This window comes from Lytechinus variegatus, chromosome 14 (assembly GCF_018143015.1).
Source record: "Lytechinus variegatus isolate NC3 chromosome 14, Lvar_3.0, whole genome shotgun sequence".
Lineage (NCBI taxonomy): Eukaryota > Metazoa > Echinodermata > Echinoidea > Temnopleuroida > Toxopneustidae > Lytechinus > Lytechinus variegatus.
This window is the reverse complement of record NC_054753.1, coordinates 22,214,359-22,238,293: the sequence shown is the minus strand read 5'-3', so window position 1 is coordinate 22,238,293 and position 23,935 is coordinate 22,214,359. Positions and strand designations below refer to the sequence as shown.

The 23,935-nt window shown below is 36.5% G+C and overlaps 1 protein-coding gene across 1 annotated transcript in view; it reads left to right on the top strand.

Moving 5' to 3' along the window:
* The first annotated feature begins 331 nt into the window (after positions 1–331).
* Positions 332–23,935, top strand: part of LOC121427273 — a 36,478-nt gene continuing 12,874 nt past the window's right edge. The window contains exons 1-2 of the mRNA XM_041623610.1: positions 332–529; positions 964–1,234. Of these exons, the coding sequence (XP_041479544.1) occupies positions 332–529; positions 964–1,234 (469 nt within the window). The remainder of the gene's footprint in view (positions 530–963; positions 1,235–23,935) is intronic.

The window sequence follows — 23,935 nt, the reverse complement described above, 5'->3', positions numbered from 1 at the left end:
CTGCCTGCAAAATTTGATGATGTCGATCGCACGGCCAATCAACATGATCAAACTCATCAGCGCGCGTGAGTGCTTACAACTTAACAACAAACAATTAAGCACTTTATCCTTGGCTAGACATAGCGTCAATGTCTCTTGCATGGGATCAATCACGCTCATTACCTCGATGCACAGTCAGTGGAAACAAGCCAAGCTCCGAATGCTCTCTCGGATTTAATCATCGATTGCTCATCTTATTCTGATATGAAGTTATCACCGGGTCATTCGCCTCTGCTACCAGTTGGTCGCTGATTTTATATTGGATTGGCGTATTTGCACGCTCTCCCCTGACATGGCAGTTGAGAATATATCCGCCTCCCCGACGACATTTGAGAAAGATGAAGACTTCGAAAGCATGGATATTATCCACGCCTCCATCATCATTGCAATCGCAGTCATTGTCAACATCACAAATTTCCTAACTCTACTGGTGGTGCACTCTTATAAATACGTGTTTAATCCAAACATCCTAATTGGTGGTATAGCCCTAGTGAATTATGCCTCGACACTTTCATTATGCCCTCTCATCGCCTACGCGTATCTAGCTGAAAAACCACTGCCCAGTTTCCTCTGTGGTCTCTTCCACGCATGTTGGACTTTTTACCAGTTAATGTTAACTTCCATATGCACCCTGATGGTCGTTGATCGCTACCTTGCCATACGAAAACCCATTCTGTACAGGACACGACTCAGTGGTGCTTTGATAAAATATATCGTGGCGTGTGTATTACTGGCTTCCATTCTTTTGTCGTTTACACCTTTCGCCAAAGTCTTAGCAGAAAATACCATTGTTGAACTCGACTCGGAAGGGTCCAGGACTAAACGTTGCATCGGATTACACTACCAGTACTACCGCGCGCATGGGATTCTGGTATTGTCAATTAACGGCGTTCTTCTACTCTTGGGCATGTTTTGTTACATTAGCTTCTTGCTTGGTGTCCGAAATTTCGTGAATCGCTGGCTGGTGAGGTTCTCGAACCAAAACTCATCCCCGGTAGAACCCACGGTCGTCGAGGCCTCCTCCTGCTGGTGCCGGTGTGTCAAGGAACAACCGCAGAAGTCGCTTTCCAAGGAGCAATTGGTGGAACGAACTCTACATCTCATGAAGAGTCTCCACGTGAAACGGTGCACAAGGATCTCGAAGACAATTGCAGTGTCAGCAGGGATCTACTACTTACCATGGCTAATTTCACAGGTAAGATGATTTTGAAACAACCCTATTCCGACTTTATTCTCATCAAAACAAAGAAGAAATAAATGTGACAAAAGGGTAACTCCGCCATGTTCACGTAACAGACATGACACTTCAGGGGGTGTAGGAAAAAATATTTGCAATCAACTGCAAAGTTGACGCAGTTGATGCTTGTTGATGTGCAAGCAGACCAGCAATCAATTGCACTTTTACAATTAATGAAAAGGCTTGTTGTTGATTTTAATAGCGAAAATTGACTTGCAATTAATTGATTGCAAGTTTCTCGCAGCGTCCCATCTGACAGATCTTATCTTGTTGGAGCACTGATGGCAGAGTATTTGTGTCACTACCCTCCACTAATAAAAAGACTATGAAGAAACTCATCACATGTGAACAAGATCTCTTGAATCTCTTGGACTGGACAGTACACGGTGAATATGTCGATCTTCCATATTTTTTTAATATCTTGAGAGTATATCGGGTATTTTTATTTTACTCACCTGTAGTGTTAAAGGAAATCGAAACCCAAGAAGAGAAGTAATCTTATTGGAAAGAGTAAATCTTTCTCTTTTTCTACTGTGTAATTGACGTGATTGTTTAATTGCATTTGTGTTGCCCATATCAGTGGCGTAACTACGGGGGGGGGGGCACATGCCCCCCCAATCGGCTGGCCAAAAAAAAAACGGGGAAAAAAGAGAAGAGGGAGAAAGTGAAAGAAACAACGTGGGAAGGAAGAAAATATTGTTAATTATGTTATATTATACTATAATTATGTTATGTTATATTACATAAAAATAAAAAATATATATAACTTTATGAAACATAATTTGCTCAGGGCCTACGTCTTCATTGTTCCTGATACTCACATTGTCTGTTTAATGAGATATACATGTATAATCCTGTTGTACTAAAACCTCCCGTTTTCAAGTCAATATACACCGAATATATCTCCTCGCACTTCGAATTATTGTTTTATGTAGTGATATATCATTTTAAGGTCTTAATATAAAACATTTACCGTCCGTGCTTACGTTCGCATTAGTGGATTAGTGAGATAATATGTCTTCTCTTCATGATTTCCTAAAATCAGTCCTTAAAATGTCAATTTTTTAAAGATCTGAATATCAAAGATTTCAGCTTGCGCTCGCATCATTTGGTTATTGGTCTACGTGAATTCATACAAACAAGCCTTAGAATGCCCATCTTCAGGTGTGAATTTCCAAATTTTTCAGCTCGCGCTCGCACAATTTGACTAGTGAGATGCGTATGATAATCATGACTACAATGACTACAAAGAGTATGTCTTAGTAATTCTAACAAAATCAGCATGTGCTTGGCACTCGCATTAGATAACTATGGTGAGACATGTGTACTCTTATTGGATTCTTTTAAAATAGTCCTTAAAATATCCATGTTTGGGGTCAATATATACAAAAATTTCAGCTCGCGCTTCGTGCTCGCTTCATTTGGTTAATGAAATACGTAGGGTCGTCGTGAATTCCTACAAAAAAACCTTAGAATGTCCCTCTTCAGGTCTGAATTTCCTAAATTTTTAGCTCGCACTCGCAATATTTTATTAGTGAGATGCACATTTTAATCATGATTACAATGACAATTGCTTTATGTGTTTGGATGCATATAATTCAAACAAAATCAGCAAGCGCTTGGCACTCGCATTAGAATACTATGGTGAGATATGTATACTCTTACTATATTCCTAAAATATAGTCCTTAAAATGTCTGATTGGGATCAATATATACAAAAATTTCAGCTTGCGCTTCGCGCTCGCATTGTTTGTTTAGCGAAACAGGTACATATCATGACTACAAAACTACAAAAATTTGCTATAATTCCCCTTTTAGGTCTGAATATAAAAATTTTCAGTTCGCACTTCGCGCTCGCATTATGTGATCAGTGACATACATATTGTTTAATGACACTGTCCTTAAAATATATCTATTAGGTCAGCATAATTAGCAACTGAGCGCGCTTCGCGCGCTTACTTGGTGACTCAAAATTTTTGCTGGTGCCCCCCAATGCCGTGACCCACGGTACGCCACTGGCCCATGTTATACACTCTCTTGCTCTATCTGCAAAAATAATGTGAATGACATAACTGATACTGTTATATATGCGAGTACATTGCACACCTCCTAGGACTCAGTATCAATGCATATTCACCATGTCCATCATGCATTGCCTTGACTCTATTCTTACCTTTCTATAACATTGAAAATGAACAAGAATTTGAAAGTGCAGTCTCATGTTCCCCATGCTTACCTGTTCAAACTCGACATTATTTTTATTTGTAATTTTCAGGAGTTATGCAATAAGTATTTGCCCCTTCAGAATGTTGTAAATCGTAAATGTCCACGACAACCGTGAATAACGAGGGGCATTATTAAATCAATTAATAAAAAGAAGGAATTATACCGCAAATTAAAAAAAAACATACTGAAACGGTGAAAGTATGTATCTAACCGAAACAGATTAAACTCACTTATTAGACTCAGTAAGCGCAAATATTATCATAATTCATTACATACTGCATGTGGCAAAAAAACAAAGACTTGGGAAATAATAAACCATGCACTTAAAACAATGCAGGTTCACATGTTGTTAGTTATGTACAATACAATGGTGACATAATTCAGGATATCAAGGACAACATTCCAAACCCCGAAAATGTTTTAATGATTATTTAGATATAAATTTGCCCAACTCAATATTCCTTTCACTTGTTAGCCTCAGCGAAATAATTCAACATGTGAAAAACATGAAGAATAGCAATTCGGGTAGTTTTGATGGTACACGTATATTGTGTGAAGTCATAAGGCGTGTATATTTTTCCACAGCCAATCCGTTATGTTATATTTTCAATCAATGTTTAAAGAAAGGTATTTTTTTCTTTAAACTAAGTCTCTAAAATTATTCAAATTTTCAAAAAGGGTTACAAACCCGAAGTAAATAACAACAGACCCATCTCTATCCTGTCATCCAAAATAGATGCTTATTAATTATACAGTGCGTACCTAAAAAAAGTTTACACTTTGAAAAAGCCCTGGGAACTAAAAAGTATACAACATGTGGGTATTTTTTTCATATATATTCTTGGGTTTGGGTCTCCTCTATCCAATGAAAGTAAAAGTTTTGAAAGACTGTTACACTTGAGTGAGCACTGTCCATTTCTGTAAAGCTCGCAGAAATCTGTTTGCGCAGAAATGCTTGTTTTCACGCTGTGTCGAGGGGAAAGGGCGAAATCAAACTTATCCTGCGAAACATTCCTCCTACATTTCCCTTGCACTTTAGTCAATTGAAATAAAACAGATTCATTCAAGCATTTTGTATAAATTTTGCCACCCAAATTGAAATTTCAAAACTTATTAAGCACAACCTTTACCCTTTTTGTGCCAGCTGGATCTGAGGAATTAACTGAATCTGACCAAAAGTTATATCAGACATCTCCAGCATTTTTTCACACAAGTTTTTATCATTTAATGTGGGTTTACATTTCATTTTTCATTTAATACTTGCTTCTCCAGACTTTTCCCAAGCTTGACAGTGACTAACAAAATGAAAATCAAGCCTAATACCCCTTTCAGTAACTCGCTGGCCCGGGCCAGGCCCGGGCTAAGTCGTAAAATTTTGAGTTTATGAATGGCGCGGGCCAAAATAGCCCGCGCCAGGCCCGGGCTATTTTGGTGCTGCTTTTATCAGCACCAGACCAGCGCCAGGCCCGCACCAGGCGCCGACCAAAGAGTTTATGAACGGATAGCAGCACCAGGCCCCGGCCAAAATTCCTCACACGGTCAAAGGTCACACAATTCTGGCCGTGCCTCCGCATCGCGTGTACATCAAATTTACCGCGCGAATACGGAGCACTTCCGCTCTGTATATGGCGTGTTCAGTTACCATGACAGTTTGCCCTTACGTGCCCGAGTTTTTGAATGGGTGATCGTAAAAGTGGCGCGGCTCTGCTATAGTTACTGAAAGCATTTTTTATCGCTTGGTGCGGACTATTTTAGCGCGGGCCTGGTACGGACCAAAAAATCATGAGTTACTGAAAACGGCATAAGCACTTACATGGGGATCATAGCTCGGTGCAAAGCAAATACCATCACGATGGCCTCGGTGTGTGGGGGAGTGGGGTGGGGCGAAATGCACTCTTCATAGTGTTTTGGGCAATGAAACAAGTTAAAAAACTAAAAGATATCTTCAAATTGATTTTATTAGCCAAATTCAACGTGTTTTTCATGATTAAGGTATATTTTTATTCGCATAACTATTTCAAGGTTTTGCGCAAATCATTTTACACTAACTTTTCAAAAGTAAGTGGTGCTCACTCAAGCGGAAATATTTTCCGACAGTTATATCGTCATTTGCTTAAATGGATCTGTACCAATGTAAAAGTGTGGAAAAATCTTCAGGATATTACAAATGTATAATTTTACAGGAGTTTTTCAAAGTGTAAACTTGTTTTTGATACGCACTGTATAAAAGATTATATCTCTTTATTGAAAAAAATTAGTAATTACATCCGAGCCAAATTTGGTTTTCGCAATAATAATTCCATTGAAAATTCATATTTATATGTCATTAATAAAATATCTGTCGGATGATGAATACAAAAGAACTTTGGACAAGCATTTTTATTGATCTCTCCAAGGCATTCGACACCCTAGATTTCGACATCATGACTAAAAAAATTGTATTACTATGGTATTCGAGGTACCGCCCTAAAATAGAAAGCTATCTTAAAGGGCGGAGACGATTCAATAGTGTTGATACTTACATGTATCCCTCCCCTCTGTTATCTGTTAAGTGCAGAATTCCGCAAGGGTCGATCCTTGGCATGCTTGGCCCATTGTTTTTGTCTCGCCTGCGAAGCAAAGTGAGACTATAGGCGCCGCTTTTCCGACGGCGAAGGCGGCGGCGGCGGTGTCAACATCAAATCTTAACCTGAGGTTAAGTTTTTGAAATGACGTCATAACTTAGAAAGTATATGGACCTAGTTAATAAAACTTGGCCATAAGGTTAATCAAGTATTACTAAACATCCTTTTAGAGTTTTATGTCACATGACCAAGGTCAAAGGTCATTTAGGGTCAATGAACTTAGACCATGTTGGAGGAATCAACATCGAAATCTTAACCTGAGGTTAAGTTTTTGAAATGTCATCATAACTTAAAAAATGTATGAACCTAGTTCATGAAATTTGGACATAAGGTTAATCATGTATCACTGAACATCCTGCATGAGTTTCACGTCACATGATCAAGGTCAAAGGTCATTTAGGGTCAATGAACTTTGGCCGAATTGGGGATATCTGTTGAATTCCCATCATAACTTTGAAAGTTTATGGATCTGATTCATGAAACTTGTACATAAGAGTAATCAAGTATCACTGAACATCCTGTTCGAGTTTCAGGTCACATGATCAAGGTCAAATGTCATGTAAGGTCAATTAACTTTGGCCATGTTAAATAACCATCATATCTCTGTAAGTTCATTGGTCTAGTTCATAAAAAGTGGACATAAGAGTAACCATGTATCACTGAACATCTTGTGCGAGTTAGAGTAGTATTCAAAGTCAGCACTGCTGCTATATTGAACCGCGTGATGCAGGTGAGACGGCCAGAGGCATTCCACTTGTTTTTCTTTTGTATGTGAACGATATTGATGTTTTTTAACACACTGTGACACTATTTTATATGCTGATGACACAAACTTAATATTAAGTAACAAAGGCTCTGCAAAACTCACAGAAGATATTAACATTAGTCTTGTCAATTAATTAGGATGGTTTTAAGCTAATAAACTCTCTATTAATACTAAAAACGCAATTCATAAATTTTGGCCTTCATTAAGAATTAATAAAATTAATGACATAACTCTTAATTCGATTCCTATTGAGAGAGTCAATTCTATTAAATTTCTTGGTGCTATTATTGACCAGCACCTAAATTGGAAAAGCCACATAGACAGTCTTAATCAAGTTTTGTAAAGAACTTGTGGTATAATCTATAAATTGTCGCATGTATTACCTTTACACTTTATGTGCTGTATAATATTTTGCTTTTGCCATACTTAAATTATGGAAAAATATGGGGCAGAGCATCTTCTACAGCTTTGAACCGTTTACTGATCCTAAAAAAAATACGCCATCCGCACTATCACTCATGCAGATTTCCATGCGCACACACCCCCTCTATTCAGACAGCTACATATTTTACGACTTCATGACATTGTTAATTGTTAAATATCAAACATCAAACGGCTTTATACCAAGCGGCTTTATTCATGTATAAATACCACAAACAAAATTTACCAAATTTTTGACATGTTTTCTACAGCAGACTCCTTTCATTCTTACTACGCTTGACGTAACAAACATCTCCGCACCAAATCCGTGAAATCAAACATGCTTTCTTCAAACTCAATCACAGTGAATGGTTCAAAACTTTGGAATAATGCGCCATCCTACGTAAATATCTCAGCTTCATTAAAAACATGAAAAATATTATTTATTTATTTCAATGTGTTTTACCAGGGTAGCCCACTCAGCAATAAACTGGTCTCCCGTGGGGCCCTGGAATACATGATAAAAACAAATATAAAAACATTTAAAAACACGTGAAATATACAAATAAATATTCTAAAGAAGTTAACTCATATCATAACAGAGTAGCAAGCATACGGCATCGCTAAGAACATGATACCGATTAACAAAATTACACACAAAGCAATACATATAAATAAAATAAAGTAGAGATATATATATATATATATTTATTAAGTAGACATAAAAAGTTGATTTCAATTTTAAAGGGCAATAATAAATCTTAAAATTTGAAAAGATGCACTGTCAATTTCTGTTTAAAAATTGGTAGAGATCTTGACTGTTTCAAATTAAATGGCAAGCTGTTCCAAAGTAAAGTTGCTGAGTACGATAAAGAGTGTTTAAAAATTTAGGTAAGAGTTTTTTTGGGTGATCAAATTATCCTTTTCTGCATATTTAGTGTTAAACAATGAGAGTCACTTGCAAAAGTAAACACATTACAATAGAATTCTGATGAGGGACCATTGATTCTTCTATACATACAAATACACTTAAAATAGGTTACGCGATCGTTAAAGGTCAAGTCCACCTCAGAAAAATATTAATTTGAATCAATAGAGAAAAATCAGACAAGCACAATAATAATAATATAGGATATTTATATTGCGCACATATCCACCTTGTTAGGTGCTCAAGGCGCTCCCATATTACCCGGCTAAGCTAGGCGTTCATAGCGCACACACCTTCTTAAGGAATTACTTCCTACCGGTACCCATTTACCTCACCTGGGTTGAGTGCAGCACATTCTGGATCAGTTTCTTGCTGAAGGAAATTACGCCATGGCTGGGATTCGAACCCACGACCCTCTGTTTCAAAGTCCGAAGACTAATCCACTGGGCCACAACTCTCCAATGCTGAAAATTTCATTAAAATCGTATGTAAAATAAGAAAGTTATGACATTTCAAAGTTTCGCTTATCTTTTAACAAAATAGTTATATGAACGAGCCAGTTACATTTTAATGAGAGAGTTGATGATGTCACTCACTCACTGTTTCTTTTGTTTTTTATTGTTTGATTTATACAATATTTCAATTTTTACGAGTTTGACGATTAGGACCTCCTTGCCTGAAGCACTAAATGTTAAAATAATGGAATTCCACGTGTTCAGGGAAGAATGAAACTTCATTTAACATGACAATGACGAGAAAATAAAAATATTTCATATTTCATATGATAAAATTTCAAAGAAATAGTGAGTGAGTGATGTCATCACTTCCTCATTTGCATACCAACCGAGATGTGCATATAACTGTTTTGTGAAATGAAGCGAAACTTTAAAATGCCATAACTTTCTTATTTTACATCCGATTTTGATGAAATTTTCAGTGTTATGCTTGTTGAATTTTTCTCTTTTTATTCAAATAAAGTTTTTGTTGGGGTGGACTTGTCCTTTAATGTAGCCGCTCTACTTTGAAGTTTGATCATACGATCTGTGTGCATATTGAAACACAACCCCAAGATTTTACAGCAATAATCAAGTTGTGGTTGGACTAAGCATAATCATACAGTCTTGAGGGTATGTTGGTCAACATAAGGCCTAACCCTTCTAAGCATATCTAGGCTGGCTTACACCTTTTACATACATTATCAACTTGGTATGACCAAGATAGGTGTTGATTTTATCGTTGTACCTCGTTCTATAACATCTCCAGCAAATTCGATTATTACATTTTCCATAGAAAAATTTCATAGCTTTTGGGGTGTCTCTATTAACAAAAACTTAGTTTTATCCGTGTTAAGTTTTAGTTTATTTACGTTCAACCATTCTTTTAAGGAATTCATATCATCTTGAAGCTTATATTGAATATCTTGTGCAGACGTACTGTGAGCAAATAATGTCGTGTCATCTGCGTACATGGTAATACTACAATATTTCAGGGCATGAACCGAATCATCGATGTATATTAAGAAAAAATGAGCGGCCCAAGGACGGACCCTTGCGGTACTCCTAGCGAAACAGATTGCTCATCTGAGAGAGTTCCTCGTACAGCTAGACGTTGGGTTCTACCCTTGAGATAAGAATTACACCACGTAACCACTTTATTTGAACATCCGATTGAATTTGACCAACATTACCTGAGTGTCGACAGTGTCAAACGCACGTTTTAGGTCAATATAAATCGCACCTATTATTTCCCCAATGTCAAGAAGCGAAACCATTGATCTGTAAGCGAACCCAGTGCTGCAGAGGTCGAATGACCGGATCTAAAACCCAACTGTAATTTACTTAAGATATCATGTGTGGTTAAAAAGGAATATAAATGTTTGTGAACAACCTTCTCTATCAGTTAACTTACAACAGGCAAAATTCCAATTGGTATGTAATTGCATATCAAGCAATGGACAAATTTTGAAACTTTTACATTCATCTCGATAAACTCCCTCGTTGAATGACATATTTATCAATTTCGTTATTTAAGGGGTTATATCTGTTTTAGCATATTTCAGTTGTAAACTGCTAATGTCATCAACGCAATACAGTTGATTTATTGGTGACTAGTTTTGATAAAAGATCAGCTATGACATATTCTTTAACTTCTTCAAAATCAAATTTATAATTATTTTATGATATATGACAAGTCTTTTCTACAAGCTCAATGCATTATGGAACATCTACATATTCTGTGATGAGCTGCTCTACATTGTTATCTTTGAACTGTTTATACTGTATTCAGTGGCGGAACGTGACCCGGAGGAGACAATAATTTGGAGGGGCACTGTATTGTTTGTGAACGAAGCTCTGCCCCTCCAATACCTTTTCTCCTCCGGGTCACGGTACACCACTGAATGTATTATGTTGTTTTTAAAGAGCCTTTTTAATCAGCTTGTGAAATAAAGATGAATTGAATTGACAGTTTCAAAGACTGACACCCCAAAATTTACAGTATTCAAACAGTTCTTGCCGACTATCAAAAGCAGAGTTTATCAGACACATTTTCACATTCAGTGACATTCGTCTGTAAACACGCACACTCACTCTCTCACGCACACACTCACCCACATACATGTACTTTGAAAAAAAACCCGAATCACATGCATACGTTGGTATCAAGAATGTATGAAGCAAGATAAAAGCGCAATGTCGATAAATCACCTCGCTCAAGTGCTGTGCCAGGCATCGAACCCTGGACTACCATGATTGGGCGCCTTAATCCGCTCGGCCACGGCACATCGGGACACAACTGGGCTCACACCTCCGCACATACACCCACACACAAAAACAACAAATTGACACGCACACACACACACAAGACCAAAATTCATTGCTCATCCCTCACATACACACATCTCACTCTCATCCGCTTGACCTTAAACACTTTTCAGGTGCTCCTGTAAAAAGACAACCGATACTGGTAGCAGGGATCTGATTGTGGAAATCGAGGGTAAAATGAACACAAAAACCCATCCCACTTTCGTTTTAACGATCGTCAGGTCAGGAAAACGGTAAATAACTCATCACTTGCGGCGATCGGGGGAGCGACGTGCCCCTCTTCGATTTGAAAATTGTGTACATCAATCTTTGGGAGATGGTCGTCCTGATCCCCCCCGATGGACCAAAAATTTCATGAAAGCACTGCTGAAGTATAAACTGATTGTATTGAATTTACAAAATGAGGTTACGGTAAATGGTGTGTCATTGTTTATTTCTTTTAATTTTATATCTTTTCATGTCTAAAACAAATATTATTCAAGTAATATAGTATGCATTTAAGAACAATGTAAAACATTAATATTGAATCGATCAAAATGATTTCATTAAAATCGGTTGCCCAAAGGAGGTTTATCTGTAATTGGCTATGACGATAAGACGTTTCAGGGTCAAAGGCAAACCTTTTTCAAATAAATAGTCATTATTTGATAAGAATCATAATTTTTTATAGGCTGCATTAGGAGAAACGAAATGGAAAATTTTGACTTAGAATATTTGAAAGAATTTGCGGATAATTTTTGATAAAAAAAAGAAATTAATTCAAATCATTTGTGAAAGTCAGCAAATGTTGCCTCACTATTTAAACCCTGATGGCTAAAGATTTGATCATGGCGACTTCAGCGTCCCTATGAAGACCTTTTATCATATCTGTAAAAGCAGAATATCCTACTTATATGAAATAAATTCTTACATGAAATAATTTGTCGATTTTTGTAGATCAAATGTCAGGGTAGTTGGTCTTTTTGCATTCAACAATATCTTGTCACCCAATCGTATCACAACTACAAGCAGAACCTCCCTGGTGGTTTAACGTGTTTACGGAAATCGACGAGTTATATCTGAGTGCCAAAATAGCTCTCACGCATGATCAAACAATATGAACATGTATATCACCTTGTGCCAGCCCAAAAATACTTCTTAAGGACAAGTCCACCCCCAAAAGTTAATTTGAATAAAAAAGAGAAAAATCTAACAAGCATAACACTAAAAAATTTATCAAAATAAGTGTAAAGAAAGTTATGACATTTTAAAGTTTCGCTTGATTTCACTAAACAGATCTTAAAGTGTGGATGTTTATCGACTGTAGATGTTAAAGTGTAGATGTTTTATCGACTGTAGACGTTACAGTGTTGATGTTTCATAGACTGTAGATGCAAAGTGTAGATCTTTTATCAAATGTAGATGCTAGAGTGCAGATGCTTTATCTATTGTGGACGTTAAAGTGTTGATGTTTTATCTACTTTAAATGTTTAAGTGTAGATGTTTTATCGACAGTAGGTCATGTAATGTACACGTTTCATCGACTGTAGGTGTCAAATTGTTGGTGTTTTTATCGACTAGAGATGTTAAAGTGTAGATGTTTCATGGACTGTAGGTGTCAAAGTGTAGATTTTTTATCGACTAGAGATGTTAAAGTGTAGATGTTTCATGGACTGTAGGTGTAAAAGTGTAGATGTTTTTATCGACTAGAGATGTTAAAATGTAAATGTTTCTTCGACTGTAGGTGTCAAAGTGTAGATGTTTTATCGACTGTAGGTGTAGATGTTTTATCGACTGACGATGATAATGTGTAGATGTTTTATCTATTGAAGATACTAAAGAGTAGATGTTCTATCGACTATAGATCTTAAAGTGTAGATGAAACAATTCGTGGGGCTTTTATGAATAAAAACTTTACTAATCGAATGACTGAATGTTTTGATTAAATTGGCTATAAAACAAAACCAAGCGTACGCATTGTTTCCAAGAATGCCAATAGCATATGTGCCGTGGCTGGGGATCGAACCTCGGACTTTAATATGTCTACTCAGACCAAGGCACCTCAACGCTGCACTTCTACGACAATGATATTTTTCAACATCATTGGAATATTCAGCCTGACTCTGTTTATCTTGTTAATGGAAAAAGAAGTCAATGAAACGACAGCTTCCTCTCTCATATTTTCATTAAAGAAATCCTTTCAGTGGGACAGGCCTAAGGGTAAGAAAACACCTCTGACGAAGGCCCCTCTGGCCCAAAACGTGTATAAGGAAAGGAAAAAGAGCGATAAGTTACTTCCAAGGTCCTATAGTCCCCCCTGTTTATGAATTCGTTCCCGATGAAACGCTTCGCCATCCATGCAGAATTCATTTCAACGAATTCATTTCATTAAAGTCAGTGTACCAAATATATAATTGAAGTGCTTTGTCAAAAAGAAGAAGAAGATTTTTTAATTGACTGAAGTAATTTTCCGAAATTATTATTCGTGAAAGTAAACGCATACAATACTAACCCATGCATAATCCCAAGATACACACACGCACAATCCCTAAGTAACTATATTCTTGTATTTAATCAATATGTTGCTCATCACATTTTCATACCATTTGTCTCACTATCAGTTTTATTGTGATCATTCCTCAAACCCCGTATCACCCGCTCAACCTATCACTTTTTTTGTTGGTTTTTAATGACTCCAACATACACCCACACGCGCACACACGCACCCCGATCAATGCGACTCACATTAAAAAAAACACGCACGCAGCGACATACACACGCACACCATATCGCACATCTAACGCACACCCACACACGCAATCTGAATGTAGCTATGCGCAATCATGCCAAGACGATGAAAGCTTCTCTGTTATGATTTGAATCGTTCTGATTATTGTAATTGCTGCTCCGGCTATTATTGTGATAGCGAGGTGAAGGCCAATTCCTGCCAATCAAATAAACAATGCGAACAATTAAAAAAAAAATCGATCTACCTATAGAATATTAAGCAATTATATGCCTATACCATTCTGGGGGAAACCAATAATAATCATGAAATGACAGAAGACCGCAATTACTAAAAAAAAATATTGTATGTATCTGCATCAACTGTTGCAGTAGATAAAGTATGATTAGTTTACTGAAAAAAAATCAAAACACTATTTTGCCCTTGTAAAAATATAATTTACGTAAGCATCCAATTTTTTTTAAAGGGCTTGATTCATTTTCCACGCAATTAGTCTCTTTTAACGGTACACATACCATCCACATGATAACACAGAATAATGTGCTTGGACATTGCTCAAAATAATGATTATAAAGTAACAATATAGAATTTGTATAGCGCAGGTATCCACCTTGCTAGGTGGTCAATGCGCTGCTACATCACCCAGGCTAAGCTAGTATACCGATTCCGGTGCGCACAGCTTTGAGGAATTACTTCCTGCCATTTACCTCACCTGGGTGGAGTGCAGCACAGTCTGGATAAATTTCTTGCTGAAGAAAAACACGCCATGGGTAGGATTCGAACCCATGACCCTCTGTTTGAAAGGCGAGAGTCAGAACCACTAGACCACGACGCACCCAGGTAGAAAGTATGATATCGAAATGTTGCAAATTCAAACTCAATTACCTAAATAATTACGGAGTGTCCGACTGGAATTACAAGTTTTCGTTTCGAAACAATAATCATAAATCATATATTGTAGATATCGGATTGGCTGCGTTAATTCAATTAGGATATATGGAGTTGCTTTTATTTCATTTCAAGACGTAAATAATATTACAAAACATAATATAATATATAAGATGATTATAGATTTGATGAACACACTTAAAAAATTGAACTTGCTCATAATTATGATTTTTAGAGTATAATTTAGAGCAAAACGGAGGGGCTTGCCAAACAAGCAAAGCTTGTATGAAAGGCAAGCCTCCAAACTGAGTTTCTTTAAATAATTTACACACACATACAAAAAATAACATAAAATCATATTTTTTATATTATAAAAAATAATAGTAATAATTTTCTATGTACACTTTGCAAAACAAAAATCTGAAAAATGCATCAAAAACAAATATAATAATACAATAGGAGAGAGGGGGTTATATTGATCCAAGAAAAAAAGAACACAAGCAACAAAGTCCTAACTTGCGATACGCATGACATATTCCCTAAGAATGTGTTGGCTGCCTCTTAAGGGGGGGGGGGGGGGGCTAGGGCCGGATGTGCCCCTTACTGAATACGCCACATTGCCTAAATTATTCACAGTATGAACCACAATATGTACTACTACCACTTTATAAAACACATGTTGTACATATATAAATGCACCTTTATGTGCCGTATAGAGAAAATTAGTAAAAGGGTATACATAATCGTTTAAAAGCGTTTCGGAAAGAGGTACAATGTGCTTTGAACGGCGTTTCTTCTTTATTCTTGTAGAGGAATTTTGGTTCATATCCAATATTTATTTCAGTAAGTTGATTGTTAATTCGACACTCATTCTAATTGATAATGAAAATAGGTCAGTATTTTGACCAAAACGATATGGGTCATCCAACGTGATCGTGTATCTCCATTTCTAATTGATTTGTACAGTTACCATGGTTACCTGGGTAAGTTTTGGTGGAAAGTCTAGGCATATCTAATCACGCTCCGTGATTTGTTAAACGTCCATGTTACGAGAATATGAAATTAAAAGTACGTTGCCAGGCGATGTGGGAAGGCAAAATAACATTGCTTATGCATGCGCATGTTTATGGTTGATATCATTGTAATCATAATAAACTGTCTTATTTTTCGGAGAAAATTACATCTTTACTTTATACAGGTTTCGTGACACTTTATGTACATAGGCCTATCTAGATTTCACTACAAAGACAATGCATTGTTTGCATGGACATGATGAGCAGGCTATAAGTATATTAGGGAGTGTTTGCACCGTGACTCAGAACAATTCATGAACACAGTGAATGTATTGAAAATGCCGTCAAATGAGAAAAGACAACCTGGAGGTCATACTAGTAGTCCAGGGTTCCCAACTTTTCGAGAAAACAAAATTCCCTGATTTTTCCCTCAAGGCATTTTTTCTGACTGACTACCGTGCTTTCTACTTTTGGGCCGATCAAAATTCCCTGATTTTCCCCTCATTTAAGGCATTTTCCCTGATTTGAGCTATTAAAAAAATACAATTCTCTGATTTTTCCCTGACTGGAAAAAAGTAAAATAATTTTCCCTGATTTTCCTGATGGGCTGGGAACCCTGTAGTCGAACAGTGGTGAACCAAAAACTGCAGTTTCGTCCTAAAGTTTAGGAGCTGACGAAAGATTGCAAATTGTTCATGTTTTCCTGCATAAGCTCAGTACGCAACTGCAGTTTTAATTCACCAATGATATTTTCGACAAAGCCTTCTTGGTTATTCTTTGCCATGAATGGCACTGGACAATAAATTTTCTACTTTCTCGGATCCGTTTTGCGTTGTGGTGTGCAACCTCCCACCCACTGCAAAAACACAAGTTTCGTTTTTGGTCTAACACCAGGGGCCCGTTGCAGAAAGAGTTGCAATCAATCGCAACTCTGAAAATCATGCGCAACTTGATTTTCAACCAATCAACAGCGCGCATTTGGGACTTGCGATTGATATTTTGACTTGCGTTTAAAGGCAACTCTTTCTGCAACGGGCCCCAGATAGGTGTTTATACAACATCAATAAGTATTAAAACATCATCGGTTTGATTCCTAACCGGTGTTGTTTAACAGTTTTCTGGTGTGGACATATATAGATTCCGGTCTGGTGTTAAATCAACACCGGAGTTTTTGCAGTACATGACCTAGATGAGCACTTTACAAGATATTGACAGAATTTATTGTGAACAATGATGATGCACTAAGATTCCATAACTAAATATCACATCACATTCAGCAAATTGCAGTTTATCATGATTTACTCAAATATCATGTGCAACATAGCATAACATTACGAACCTGGCCCTGCAACACATTTGGTTAGCCGACAGGTTAAAATGACATCACAATAGGAAAATACGTAATTACATAAATCTTTGATGTAATAAAATACACTGTAAAAAACAGTGATTTTACATAAAATAAACAGAGGATTTAGCAGAAAGCAATAACAGAATCATTCTGTAAATTCATAAAACATGAATTTTTCTGCAATTTAACAGAACAGGTCTGTTTAAAAAGGGGAAAAGGGTGTTTTATTCAAGGAAATTTGTAAGATTCCATACACCAAATACCAATGATTCGATCGATCACGAATTTATTTTTAAAGCCCTTGAATCGATTGGCGTAGGCCCAATTTTTATCAAGTGGGTCAAAACACTATGTGTACTTAATAATGGCTACTCTTCTGGTTATTTCCCTATTTCCAGAGGTGTAAGGCAGGGAGATCCCTTATCTCCGTATCTTTTTCTGATAGCCATCGAAAATCTAGCTGTACGTATAAGACAGGAAAGGGAGATTATAAGTATTAGTTTTGGATCATTATGAATCCAAACTTTCAATGTACGCCGATGACTTTTGTGCTTTTTGTTCAAATTGTAATTCAGTGAAAGTCTTATTTAAAATACTAAGACAATTTCAGAGTTGTTCCAGCCTGATTTTTAATAAAGAAAAGACACAAATACTAAAAGTTGGTAAGTACAGAGATGGCCAATGTATTGATGGCGTTAGCACAGTAGAAAATATAAAAGTCCTTGGAACAGATGTTGGGTATGATGCTGCCGACCTCCAAGAGGGAAAAATTAGAGATCTAGTGCTATCCACAAGACGGGAATTAAATGTGGAAACAACGAAATTTAACCTTGTTTGGTAAAATACAAATCATTAAGTCATTCGGGATATCAAAATTCATTACTTAACTGTAATTTTGAAAACAATTTATTACATTCACAGCTCCATTCGTTTTATATTTCTGTATTGGAAAATTGGCAATTTATCCGTTCCTCAAAAGAAGATGAATCACGTGTTAATCAGATTATTAGGAATAATTCAGAGATACTGCTCAACAAAAGAATGATTTTTTTTTCTCAACACCTATTTGATAAAGTGATTATATCCAGGCATCATATTATGAAATCAGATGGCTCTCTAAAAAGTTATAACTTGCTTAAAGATCAATTTGACATAAACGGCAATGACTATTTGCTACTGAAAGGAATATACTACTCTATAAAAAATAACAGTGATCAAAATGTTATTCAATTCCATGTAGACCAAATTAATTTTCTAAACGACAATATAGTAATGCAGGTTACATTTAGAGAAGTTAAGTCTATACGTAGCAAAATCTTTTACGATTATTTGGTTAAAAGTAAGAGAGAACAATCTCTCGGTTCTTTTCGATTAAAGGGTAAATACAGTTTAAGTGATTCCGAATTATACAAAGTTAGAAAGACACAAAACTAGAGAATTTCAGTTCAAAGTGCTGAACAACATTTTGTTTTTTAACTATAGGCTGTATAAAATGAAAATAAAAGATTCACCAGAATGCTCTTTGGGTTGTAAAGAATATGAAACCTTAGAACATGCACTATGGTATTGTAAATATGTAAAATATTTTGGGATGAATTCAAGGCTTATTTATCGATGTTGGATTTTTCAACACTAGGCGAGCAGACAATAATTATTGGATTTTTACATGACAAACAAGATGCTAAAATAAAGAATCATGTCTTACTTGTAGCAAAGAGGTGTATTTACATGAGCATAGACGGTAACAATAAGCCAAGCATTGACTGTTTTAAAAGAATGTTATTTTCTTCGTACACAGAAGAAATGCACATCGCTAAAAGGAAAGAATCAAAGAAAATGGAAGTGTATTATGGCACTATTCACTTCGAATCACTAATTGTATGTAACGAACCTGTACTTACTTTGTTATATGCATTACTATGTGTAAACACAAAAAGTATGATTGTATCCTTATCGATCTGTATCATATGTTTTATTGGAAAGTATCAATAAAATACTATTGAAATATAAAAAAAAAAATGTCCTGCAAGATTACGCAATCTGGTAAGATCGGGTGTTCTCGAGACTCTGCTGCAGGAAGTTCTTTTATTTTAAGGATGAATTTTCTAACAGTGTACCCTAATATTGTGCTACAAGCCCCGGTTCCAATTTGAATTTGTGATAAGTTATAGATTCAGGTTTCAGGATAAGCATTGATATACAGGATTCGGGTTATTAGGGTTAAGAATTAACCCTAACCTTAATAACCATAATCCTTAATTTGGTTATATAAGGATTAATGTTTCATGATATAAGGCGGGGCTCATTATTATCACGGGTTAGGCCGACATACCGAAAAGTCAGGGAACGAAATGCAACAGAACTTTCCATTCCATTTGCTGCAGACAACATAGCCTTTACTTATATCTATTTCTGAGGGACAAAGTGCTTTTTATCGCCCGGAGAACCATCGGAGCTGCCAGATGTTGCAGCCCTACTATGGAGGAAATCAATAATGTCCATGGGAAATCTTTCACGGTCCAACGGGAAACCTGCCCGCCACATGCAGCGGAGTACTAGCTATTGCAGCTGTCGTCTTCAAATTACCTCAGGGAAATGCAGCATTCCCCCTTAAGAATCGTCCTGTACTTTCTATATTATAAAGACAAGATTTGTTGCGCTCTAGATGCGAAATTTCGTTTTGATTATGATGCTTCATTTCATTCTCCTCGGGGATTCACTAGTAGAAACTATACCCATCGGTGACTTTTGTATATATCGAGTGGTTGGGAGCCGGTAATGTGAGTGGTGCTATCTAAGCAAGGAAAAGGACATATTCCGAGAACCCTGAGTCAAGTACGGGATGTCTGTCAATGCATTTAGATTCAGATTTAGATTTATTTATTTCCGTTAAACAATTTTTTCAAAAAATAATCAAAGTAATAATACATATTACAAACAAATCAATGAAATTTCGTAACAAATGTTGAATATAAATTAAACAAAACTACAATTTGTTGCAGTAATTTTATCAATGGAAAGAAACAAGAAATGAACGGAGGGACTTGCCAAGAAAAGCAAAAGCTTGTAGAGAAGGCAAGCCCCTAAACTTAGTTTCAATACTACGTCACGTCAAACGAACACGTGACAGCTAGCGCTCACACCCTTTCTTCAAATGTGAAGAAAATATGTTTTGAAAATTGCATAAATTTCCTTGGTCTTCTAAATAATAAACCATAAACAATACAGAAAAATGTGTCTCGTTTGTACAGGCATAACTATGATTTACAAGCATTGACCAGGAGATCGCCGACATGGAAAATATCACCCTCCTTGGTTAAGATGGCCTTTTTTGTTTTGCATCTTAAATGCTCGTAGTCGTATGTTATAGGTAAATAGGTGTGGGGGCGTCGCGACGCGTCGTGGTCTTGATACTGTACATAGGACGTGGGTTCGATTCCAAGCGTGTTTTCCTTCAGCAAGAAATTTACCAACATTGTGCTGCACTGAACCCAGGTGAGGTAAATGATTACCGGCAGGAAGTACTTACTCAAAAAGCTGTGCGCATCGGAATCGGTAGACTGGCTTAGCCGGTGTAATAAAGGAGCACCTTGAGCACCTAGGAAGGTGGATACCTGCGCTATACCAATTCTATATTATTATTTATTTCAAATAACATCAACGAAGCCTTTTCTTTTAAAATTTGCTTATGCAAGACATTTTTTTCTAAGGCGCTGGTGGTGGGGAGAGGTGGCAAAAATGTGTAAAATATTCATGAAAATTTTAAAGCAAGAAAGACAATGGCTGATAGCAAATTATTTTTCTCAATAAATCTGGAAAAAAAAATCCTTTCAACCAACACGATATTCGCATGAACATAAAGTAGAAGAAAAACAACGAAATAAGAAACAGATTAGACGCGACGTGAAAGAATAAAGTGCACAGCGTCAATCCCGCTATTACGCGAGATTTATTTCATGATTATGACGTCATAACTACGTAGTTTTCATGGTAACACAGCTATCATTCCTATTAAACTGTCAAGAACATGAAGGTTTGCGTATGAAGAGCCCCATGAAATCCATTTACTCATCTCTGTTTAATCCTTCTTTTGTTGTTTAATGACCCCTGCCGACTCTAAATGCAAGTCAGTCTTCTCTCTCTGGCGTTAGTAATCATGTTACTATGGCTATACTGTCTTGGCGTTAAGGTGCGCCTGTAATCCAAGCTAACTGGGGAGGGGGTTATAAAGTGATGCAAAGATTCGAGAATCGAGCCCTGGTCACGTCTTTCGGATGATGACGTTAAAAAATCGGCCCCCACAAATGAATAATCGAATCTGATTGACACATGTGTGAACATAACTCATTCACACACCGGTTGTGAAATGGTTGTGAAATGGTTGTGAAAGGTGAAAAGCGACCAGAAAACAAATTGAATAGTATAAAAAAAACCAGCCCATACGTAATATATTTAAATTAGAAAGATTCGATTTCACAGTTTTTACCAAGAGAGGTCAACGATCTCCCATAACATCACTTTTATAACTAATTTCATTATTTGGCAGCCTTGATATTAATTCATACTGAACGAAATATTTGCTCTAAGAAATCCGATCATCGCATTCCGATTTGCCAGCAGACCATTAATTATGTATACCTTTTCCATATTATACAGTACATGAAATAATCAATTAATAAAGAAACAACTACAGCCCAAACAACTTCCCAAATGATTTTCTTTATTTGTGATGTGACACTTTCTTTTCCATTTTGCGCATATTAGTCTCTGAAATTTAATATCTTTTATTTATTATGTATGTCACACTATGAAACATTTACTTTCTTTAAATGTTTTTTCTTCACACTTTTCGCCTTGTAGAGGGGCACGTATACAGTGCAGAGAAGATAACTGAGTGAATTATATCCAACGAAAATTCATATGCCTCCCAAAAGCATTTGTCATCTCATTTTTAATACCCTTGAAGGGTAGCAATATAAAGCCCTCCTAACTTTTACCCAACGACCCCAATTTCATTCAAAGGTGAAAATTTACATTTTTCTGTCTGCTATGTACCCAAATTGAGTGAATTTAACCTGTTTTGAAACATAATATTATGAACATTCGTCTGCGATGGCGATTTTCTTTTATTTTTGTAATTGTGTTTAAAAGAAAATTGTCGCTATAGTGGGGCACGTCGTAGATGAAACATTTCAAAAGAATACTTTGTTCAAGGAAAATGGCGTTTGATCTCTCACCTAACAATGATCTCGGGGTTGCTAAAATGACCCCTTCCCATCATTTACCCGTGATAATATGGCCCTCAAGTTACATGTATGTTCTCTTCAAGAGGATAAAAAAGTGTCTTCGATGGAGGAACTTTCTGACGGCCATTTCCTGGGCCCCATCACACAAAGAGTTACGATTGATTCGATCGATTTTAAGTATATGGAAATCCATCAATGTCATGATATTTTTTCAGGAAATTTGCTCAATGTCCTTTGAAAACAAAGGGAAGCATACCGAATTACCAAGAAAACAGTGAATGTATATATGAATATACAACTGTACCTGTATTCTAGAAAATATTTGGAACAAACATGTAATTTTAGATGTTGACGTAGCTGGCTTTCCATAGTTGCGATTGATCAGATCAATCGCAACTCTTAGTAAGACGGGCCCCTGTTCAACAAACAAAACTCTCTTTAAGGGGGTAGGACGGTCAAGTCCACGTACCTTTCTGGAACATTCCAGGCACTGTATTCTACAATCAATGTGCGTCATGACTTAATACTTCATGAATAGGCCTGTATCCTATACACTGTCATGTATAGATGACTTACTTGGAAGCAAATACTAAAAATAAAAAGGACATGCTAATATGACCAGTTTCGCACGCACCTTCTACCCCCCACACAATTTTGCTCTATTTTTTTGTATAATGTATCTATTGTGGCCAAATTCTCAATGAGGATGATGGTGACAAAGGTGGAGAAGAAGGCCTTGGAGGTGGTCATGGTGATGGTGGAGTTAATGGCGATGATTAAATCGAAAGAAGAAATATTTCATGATAAAATGTAACATCGGCTTATTAAGCCAGTTCGTAGTTTCTTTCTGCGCATGATCAAAAGATTCTGCGCATGATCAGAGGAATTTTGTACTAAAATGACATGAGATAAGCACCTATTTGATGTCTTGATTATACATATATTCTTTTGAATTTTGTTTTTCATTTACATCCCAAAACAACAACAATGCGTCCACACACGACTGGTATTTCACAGTTTGCCAAGTACATTGTGCAACATGCTATGATATGCATTCAAAGTAGGAATGCAACAAATACCTTCATAAAGTGTTCATTGGTGTGCTATTCTAGTCACCTGGTCTATTCAATTTCTTCATCCTACTATGAAAGGCATGCTTACGTAATATCTTGCTTTGAAATCTGCCTATCATAGTGAAAGAAATGAAAGGTCATTTGACAAAAATTGTCCATTAAGTAACTACGAACTGGTCTATTGGTCTACACCCGCTTCCCTAACTTTCAATTTGGTTTTATCCCACATGATCTAATCTGACTTCGTCTACTACCCATTTGGTGCAATTGCCACTTAGCACATTCAACATTTGTCTAATTTCCATTAAGGCTATACCCATTTCGTCTAATATCCACATGGTCTAAAGGCCACCGCACACCTTACGACTGTTCGCGATCCGATTTTGGAACAAATCGCAGTTCATTTTCTGAAAATGTGAATGGAACATATCATTTTATTTGAGGTTAAAATTAATTGAAAGAATACTAATTTAACCATTTTGAAAGATTGCAAGCCTTAATTTTAGAGTACAGGCCAAATTAGTTTCAAATCGTATAGCCAATCGTACGACTACTATGACGTCATTACGACTAGATA